Source organism: Terrapene carolina, unplaced genomic scaffold (assembly GCF_002925995.2).
Source record: "Terrapene carolina triunguis isolate 2854851 unplaced genomic scaffold, T_m_triunguis-2.0 Scaffold211, whole genome shotgun sequence".
Taxonomy (NCBI): Eukaryota; Metazoa; Chordata; order Testudines; family Emydidae; genus Terrapene; species Terrapene triunguis.
This window is the reverse complement of record NW_020664562.1, coordinates 6,872,148-6,881,345: the sequence shown is the minus strand read 5'-3', so window position 1 is coordinate 6,881,345 and position 9,198 is coordinate 6,872,148. Positions and strand designations below refer to the sequence as shown.

General features: G+C 38.9%; 1 protein-coding gene across 2 annotated transcripts in view; it reads left to right on the top strand.

Annotated features, from left to right (window-relative positions):
* Positions 1 to 4,568: 4,568 nt before the first annotated feature.
* LOC113407462 (BMP/retinoic acid-inducible neural-specific protein 3) overlaps positions 4,569 to 9,198 on the top strand; it is a 290,599-nt gene continuing 285,969 nt past the window's right edge. The window contains exon 1 of one of the 2 annotated variants that reach the window (XM_026656015.1): positions 4,569 to 4,804. In XM_026656015.1, the coding sequence (XP_026511800.1) occupies positions 4,569 to 4,804 (236 nt within the window). The remainder of the gene's footprint in view (positions 4,805 to 9,198) is intronic. The other variant, XM_026656016.1, reaches the window with a different exon arrangement.

Genomic DNA, 9,198 nt, shown 5'->3' with positions numbered 1-9,198 from the left:
GCACACAGGCAGTCATTTATGGTTAATAAAAAACAACTTTATTGAATGTATTATGTAAGGCTACGCATTCTTATTCACCAATAGATGACAAACTATCTATCTATCTACAGACATACCTCTTTTATAGAATACTTTTAACACCCACAGCCCACCTGACAAAGAAGTCAAGGATACCATGTTTTGTAAGGATACCATGAATTCTGGCTTAAGGTGACTTTACATTATTTCTTTCTTGTGAGGATTTAAGTTGGCGTAACTTGTTTTTTCTTGAACACGCTGTTTAAGATGTTCCTGCACAAAGCAGCCCACATCTTAATTACATAACTGAGATAGCTCCATGCTTCTTCTGTATACTCTATCCTCATCACATACGAATTAGCAATTTGTGTTCGGTAAGCAAAAGAGTGCTTTATGGGCCCAAGAAGACACTTCTATTCTGTTCTGTCTGGGGTATTATTTAGTTTCCTAGTGGGTTTTCATGATAGTGTGATATAATTATATGAAATCAATACATTAAAAACAAAATGTTCTTCAACTGACAAAGGAGAATCCCTATGTTATCTATGAATACTGGAACTAGTAAAGTTTGTGTTGGTGGCAATACCTGGTCTGCTCTGGTTGGGGCCAGATTCTCAGCTAGTCTAAACTGACATAGCTCCATATCCTTCAATTTACACAAGCTGAGTATCGAGCTTTGATATCCCAAGAAGATACTGAGTCAAATTCATCCCCAGGTAACACCAAGAAGGTCACTGGATTTACACCAGGGAGGAGTTTGGCCTATCATGTTCCTTGAATGATACCTTACCGCAAAAGCTAGAAGAGAGAAGGATGAGAACTTTTTTTTACATGCTCAGCATCTGCAAGAGGTGGAAGAATAGAACCCTTCAGTCATGGATCAAATAATTTTGCAAAAATATCTGTGCTCATTTCAGTCATCCCATTCTTAGGCAGCACTTTTGAGAGGCAATATTTTGATTCTTGCATGATTACATCAGTGTCCTCCTCTAGTTTAAAATCCACGATCCCTATTTTCCAGCAGATGTCCCTGTCTTCACATCCCACACCCCAAGTCAACAGGAGTTCCACATTAAACTTAATGCCTCATGGAAGACTCTGGTGAAGCTGTCTGGCAGGGATTCAAACTATGGGCTTTGTGTGCTCTATCAGTCCTGTAACAGTCTTTGAACATTGTTTTCTGTGTGCGTGTGTTTTATTTCGAACAGCAACATTTCTCTCCCCCTGGTGTCATCCCTTCCTAATAAAGAAAAGGTAACTAAAACAAATGACCATGAGGAATTGTGGTTAAGGCACTGGATGGAGACTCAGAGATTGGGGTTCCCATCACAGACTCACTGCACAACCTTGGGACAATCACTTAGGCTGAGATTTTCAAAGCTGTCCTAGGGAGTCAACTTGTAATGGAAATTATCCCTAAGATTGCTTTAAAAATCTTACCCTTAGCCTTGGTCTATACTGAGGGGGGTGGGGAGTGGTCAATCTAAGTTACGCAACTTCAGCTACATGAATAACATAGCTGAAGTCGACGTATTTAGACCTACTCACCGTGGTGTCTTCACTGTGGTGAGTCGACTGCTGCCGCTCCCCCGTTAACTCTGCCTGTGCCTCTCGCGGCGGTGGAGTACAGGAGTCGATGGGAGAGCACTCGGAGATTGATTTATTGCATCTAGACTAGATGCGATAAATCGACCCCTGCTGGATCGATCACTGCCCGCCTGTCCGGCGGGTAGTGTAGACATATCCTTAGTCTCTTTATTTTTCAGTTCCTCATCTATAAAACGTGGAGAATAGTCCTCCTTTATCTTATTGGGATGTTTTGAAGATAAATATGCTAATGATTTGGAGATAGTCAAATAATACGGTGCCTGGACCATATAAGCTGCTAGATAGATGCAACATAAGATGTACACAATTTGTAAATGTACAATTTTAAAAACATATATAGTGTACTTAGTAGTTTCTATGAGACTACAGTGTCTGTAAGGAGTAAACACATATTTAAACTCCTGTTTTAGACTAAAATATAGATACCTTTTAAAAAAGTGGATTATTTGTTTCATAGACTATACCAGGCACTTCAGTACCGTTATGCAGCTCTTTATGATATTCTATTAGGTGTAGCGTTGTAGCAAGTTACAGTACAGGATCCTTTACCGCACTTATTCAAGAGTATATTAAGGAAATAATATAGGAAAATGCTACAAGTACATAAGTAATCAGTGTTCTAACATTAACTCTACCCTTTTAAACCATAAAGCAACTCAGTCAGTCATCATTATAATTTAATGGTCTGAAAGAAGCACCCAGAAGAGTAAACTTCTTGTCTTTCATTCTTGCAATTTAAAACATTATTTTTTCATAAAAAAGGTAATTTAAAAGGACTTACCTTTGTCTTAACTGTTAGTGGCAAATTGTCAGGGGAATTTAGCTGTACAAATCAGAGTCCTCCTACTCCCATTTGCTGCTGTCTATGATGGGAGACTGTCCTAGGCCTCCAGATGAAGGGAACATAGCTGCCTATACAACATAGTTTTGTTCTTCACTGCCCACTGGGGAGTTTTGTTATAATTCAGCTCTGTGGGGACAGGGAGGCCAAGTTGTCTCTGGTGAAATTACTCTTCTTGGTAGAACATTTCTATCATGGCTTCTTTGCTTAGCCTAAATTGGGACTAAGAGTTAACAGGAAAACATCTACAAAAACAACAAGGAGTCTGGTGGCACCTTAAAGACTAACAGATTTATTTGGGCATAAGCTTTCGTGGGTAAAAACCTCACTTCTTCAGGTGAAGATGCACCTGAAGAAGTGAGGATTTTACCCACGAAAGCTTATGCCCAAATAAATCTGTTAGTCTTTAAGGTGCCACCAGATTCCTTGTTGTTTTTGTAGATACAGACTAACACGGCTACCCCCTGATAGGAAAACATCTAGTAACCAAATGGCCATAGCAGCTTTTGCAGGGTGGGAGGGTCAAGATTGCATTGCTATAAACTTTAGTTTTTCAGTGTCACTTCCGTTTCCTTCTGATTTGTCATGCAATTCGCTGAACATCATGTTTAATAGATTTCAGATTGTGGCAGAGAAAAATCAAATCTGGGGAGAAAACTGCCATATCTTCGTGTTCTGTGCATAAATGTATGTTCAGCACACAGAAACTGGAAGCGTTTGAGTATGTAAACAGCCTTGTGAGAAATTAAACGAGCTTCCTGAATTCTAAAGGAAAAAGGATTTATAATGCAGTCTGCATTTGGTGACCACAAATCTTCTGCAGTTGCTTAATTTGAAACATGCAAATAGTCTCATTTACTTCAATGAAATTACTCATGTGCTTAAAGTTAAGCATATGTGTGTTTGCAGGATCAGGACCAAAATGGTCAATATCCATCTTCATGCCTTAGAAAAGGATAATAAACCTTAACTGTTCCTTTGGTTACATGAACAGGATGATGCTTATTTCCTCAGACTATAGAGGCTCCTTGGGTCAAATCTACTATTGCTCCATGCTTGAGCCAATTGGCTTCCTGCAGCTGATGTGTTTATGATCCATACCCAGGACTTTCTGGAGTAATTAATGTACTGTCTAGAATAAGTGCATGGCGCATCTTTATTCAGCTACAGCACCTCTTTTATAATGGACTAATAATTAGAAAATGTGTAACCGCAATACATCTATTTTATATGAAAATAGACTTCATTTAGGAACTGTTTGTAGATAAAGGTGTTGGTGTCAACCATAATACTCCCGGCCAAGATAAAAAGTTCACAGCAGGGGCCTTTGTAAAAATGATTATAACGGCTGCTGTCATATTTAAATACAAATAAAAAGGACATTTTTCTTTGTAAATGCATCCACTAGAAAAAAAGATCACAGAACCAGACTCTATTCAATTCCATGCTGATTCAAAATGAACTGAAGGTAACAACTACAATGTTTTAATCAATCTAAGTACCTTTATGGCCCTCAGCACCACAGTATCTATCAGGCCCTCACAATCATGAATAGATTTTATCCTCACAAAGACCCTGTGAGTAAGGGAGGCATTTTCCTGTTTCACAGATGAGAAACTGAGGCAAACAAAAATCAAGTGCCTTTTCCATGGTCACACTGAAAGTCTTTGGTAGAAGCAATAATTGAATCCAGGTTTCCTGAATCCCTCCATTGTTCTCTCCACTAGACCAGTCTTCCTATCTTTTATACATATGTGTTATTGGAACGTTGTATGCCAGTGTTAAGAGGTAATAACTCCTCCTTTGCTTGTTTGTAGGGTTTTAGGAAACAAACATACATCTGTTAGAGGTTTCCATGCAACAGGGAAATAGCACAGAATACTAAAAAAATTAAACCGTGTGCTGTTAACTAGCCTAATGGGTTTATGCTAATATAAAATGTAATAAAAATAGAGGCCACTGTCTCTTTAAGATGAAAGAAAGGAAATTTGTATCTGCTTCCAAGGAATGACTAGCATGTACTTATCTAATTGACTGTATATTTTGTCTAGGTGTTGAGGGAAAGCTAAGAGAATGAAGACTCTAAGCCCACAGTGGAAGCATGATATGGCGATGCAGTGGTGGTGCTGAATTGTTCTCTCTGATGGCTCTATGGGAGTGGATAGCACTGAGTCTTCATTGCTGGGTTTTAGCGGTTGCTGCCGTTTCGGATCAGCATGCCACAAGCTCCTTCGACTGGCTCCTCTCTGATAAGGGACCCTTCCATCGCTCACAGGAATACACAGATTTTGTGGACAGAAGTCGACAGGGATTTAGCACAAGATACAAGATTTACAGGTATGAAGCAAAGGGAAGGCAATTACAGAGATTTCATCCTTAGAAGTTATACATACATAATAAGAGTTTGTTTGTTTTTTAAGGGAAAGTGTCAGATGTGGGAACAAATTCATAGACGAATTAATTGCTGAAATATATGTAGGGCCATTTTTGCATTATATATTATGGAAATGCTTGCTTATGCTGTTTTTGTCTTGTTTTAAGAGATTTTGGTGACTGATAAAGTTGATCTGGAAATAATTGACAGCAACCATATCTTCCTGAAATTCCTGGGCTCTCCTCCAAAGTAACGTTAACTCCCAATAATATCCTTAGACATTAATTTCTCATCCCTAATTGCTGAGGGATAGATCAGAGCACCCTTGTTCAACCAGAATAGTACCTTGCTTCTCAAGTAGTTCCATTGATTGAAACCATTGTACAAATCATTGACTTCAGTGGGGCCAGGATTTCACCCAGCCTCAGTATCGGTAGCTTAAAATGACTCAAAGATTTTAAATATAGGTAGGTCCATGGTTTCAAAAGCAGCTTTTAATTTTGGATTCTTCATTCCTTAGGACCTGATTTTCCACAATGCGGAGCACCCTCAGCTGCTATTGACTGGAGCTGTGGGTGCTCAGCCCTTCTGAATTCAGACATTTGGTTGGCCTGATTATGGTTGAATAGACAAAAAGAGAGGCACCCAAAATTAGAGGCCAGTTTTGAAAATGCAGGTTTCACTGCAGAATTGCTTTTGCTGATTGTCTGCAGCCTGCCAATCCTCTGTTCTGCTGAGTCAACTAAGAGTTACATCCTTCTTGTCACTATGACAAGGTAAACAATTCAAGACGTACATTAACAAATATGTTATCTTTAAAAAAGAAATGGGAAGTAGAAGGGAGAATACAATGGGATGGTAGAGAGCCTATGGGTAAAGAGAAAGAAGGGGGAAAAGGGGGGCCCATGAGACAATGGGAAAAGGAAGGAAGTCTGACAGAAGAGACATTTTTTTCTCTTAATGTTCTGGATATAGACAAACAGTTCTCCACCAGCCAAGGGAAGGAGGCTTCAACAAATACAGGCTGTCTGTCAGCTTCTCCCATAATTCAGCCCCCCTATCTGCACTTAAGCCCATAAGATGGTTTACACAGGTACCTGTTCTGCACAGATTGTTCTGTGGCAGTTTCCAGCTTTTTTGTAAACAGGAAGCAGTGTATTAGAGAAAGGGAAAAGATTATTTATTTATTTACCAGTGTTCAATCAAATTACTGGTAACTTATAATAAGTTTTTTTAGAATTTTGAAGCTGATACATTTTGTATCTTAAAACACCTGGCCTATTTTCCTTTTCTCTGTGCATGCACCAGAGGGCGCTGTGTTGCAGGTCAATTTTGCTGTAGGATCTCCTGCAGCATAAAGAGGAATTAAAAACATTTTGCAATAAAATGTGATTCAGAAATGTGCACTGATAAAGTAGTCTGTCTCAACAGAATAGTAGCACTCGATATGTACTGCATTTTAAGAGCCAGCCATCAAAGCCAATAATATAAAGTCTGAAAGAATGTATTTTATTTGTATTATTTTCTATTAGTCAACAGTGAACCAACATTATCTTGGTAACAAAATGAAAGAAGTGTATTTTAGTTTAATCCTTTCAATAAGGTCACGGAGAATGTACTATGTCCAACCACCTTTAGGACTACAAGAAGCTGAGAAGGGTTTTTTTGTGTTTTTTTTCCCTCCTCCTCCGAGCCATCATTACAGAAACATTGTCAAGTCTGGCAGATCTGTAATCAGACCTGTCATATTTGGTTAAGTTTGTGGGTGTATTTACATTGCTCCATCCCTCAGATAGCAGGATTTGTGTATATTTCAATACCATGCCTACTCCCCTCAAGAAATGTGCAGGCAGGCAAAACAGAGGAGTAGAACATTAAATTGCTACTGCTGATCAACAAGAAACAGTACCCTGTGAATATCAATCCCCCAGATAAGAAACCTAACTGTAAGATTTCCTTATAAGACTACCGCCCCCTTAATAAGTTGTTCAGAACCAATGTTAAATATGGGGAAATACTGTAAAATATTGGAGAATTTTTTAAAATAAAGGTTGTTTTTAATCCCTATTGATTTTCTATGGACTGTCACAGATAAAGGTATTTGGTGCCTAATTGTTCTCCTCCTGCCTGACAACCCTCTGTATTTCCTGAATGAATGTGACCCTACCATGTCCAGGGTTAAAGGGAGGTGGTGTCAGCTGCCTTCTTGTCATCACCTCCACGTCAGCCCCAAAAGGCTCTCCAGGGGCTTGCTGATGATGGCTGAGGAGGGGATGAAATGGGCTGAGAGAATGAATTATTTTATGTATGATTCCCTTCTATGCTGGAACCCTTTTCATTGAGGAGGTTGTGAGAGCACTGCTGGCTGGCATAGCCCTTATAACACAGCAGTGATGGAATAGGTGGAGTGATTCAGGGCAAATAGTTTGAAGTGTTCCTTGTGAAGTTCATTTCTCGCCAGAGTCCTCCTTCAGTGGCTCTTTCCACAGACAAGGGTAATAGAATCCTTGTGTATTGTGCGGAGCAGCTGCTAGCATATAGGGAGTAGGAGCAGAGACTAAAAGTCAACCTGTATTTTGGAAGGTAGGTTTCTGCACTGCAGGGACAGAACAAGCTGCAGCAGGCAGCAGCTCACTTGCTATCTCTGCAGTCCAGCCCCACCAGCCAATATGGAAAGTGACCCATTTGATCTCTAGAGCCACATCCCACATCCTTACACAACAACTGCTCTACTCTGTTATTGTCTAATCAGCAACAGCCTAAAGCTGACTAGATGCTCATATAAATACATATAAATAAAATAATCATAGTAAAAGTGTTCAGCTGCTGGAAACCTGCATTCTGTGACATATTTAACTACTGTTCAAAAATGATGGTGCCCTTTTTTCTTGTGGATGGTGTTTGACCAGGCGGAGAGCACAACATATGATTTTTGTTTTCCAAAAGCAGAAAAATTATGCTATGACTAAAATTCTGTTCTCTTTCCCATGGAATATTTTTGCTTTCAGTGTAGTATTTTCTATTACAATCATGTTCAGAATAAAAAGAGATCATTCATTTTATCTTGTTGTTGATCTTTAAATAAAGCCATTTAATGCATATTTACAGAAACAGTAAAATGCTAGAGAGTAAAGACATGATCCTGTATCATTAAAACCAGTGGACGTTTTGCCATTGACATGAATGGGAGCAGGATCATGCCCTAAATGCCCACAAAAATACAGAATTATTAAAAGACCACTGAAGTGTCAAATACCGAGAAGAATGGGATTTTACTATGACTAGTGCTATAAGCTTGATGGCTGTGCTGAATGAGGGAGCTCTGTGGGAGCATTTTGTGGTTATCTGATAATAACTATTGCCTGAAAACAGTGTTATACAATTGAACTCAAGAATATTCATTGACTAAGAATCTCCAGTTGTTTGATGGTTTTCAAACAAATCTTTCTCATGTCAGAGAACGGATCAATTTTAGATGTTTTGTCTAGGTACTGTCTAGATAAGTCTAAGCCCAAAATATGATCTAATTTCCTTGAGCTTCCATTACTTTAATTTTCATCATCCACCGGGTTCCCGAACTACATAACCTGCCTACATTTTAGAAAGTCATGCTCTGGGCTAAAACACTTCTCAGAATCTCCAGACCCATACGTTCTAAATTCTACAGGTACAAACACCAAGATTCTATGCTGATGTTCCTAATTTCTCCCTATTTCCTAATTTTGTTTGTATGTCCATGTAGTAAAGAGAGAACGAATCATGTTGCACAATCACTCTCTTGTCACTATAAAGGAGCATTCACCTTGCTATGAAAGTTACTGTCTGGTATAAATCATAGAGATAAAGCCAAAGGTTGGTACTGTGTGAGTGGTGCATATTAACTGAATCCATTTTTTATAGAAGGTTCCTAACCTAAGCAGAACAGGCACATTTCTGAAGGAAAAAGATGTAATTTCTACCACCTCTTTATTTAGTTTTTAGAGAGTATAATGGCTAGTGAAAATAAAACAGGTACATGAAGTAGGGAAGAACAGTGTTAGTGCTTGGCTAGTTGTTATATTTTAATCCATTAACTAAGGATCAGTTATCTCTGTGTGTGTACATAGGCACGTGATCTGATTCTGCAAAAGTACAGAGTGCTTTCAACTCCTTCAATAGGACAGGGCTGGAAGCTAGCACACATGTAATTCACTGTATTCCCGTTGGTTACGGGAACCAGAGAACAATACAGTATTACAACTAATGTTATAGACTGTGCCACTAAAAAGTACCCTATATATTCGCTCATAAGCCAGTTTGTTTATAAGCCGACCCCCCCAAGATGGATAAGTAAAAATGGAAAATTTTTATGACCCGT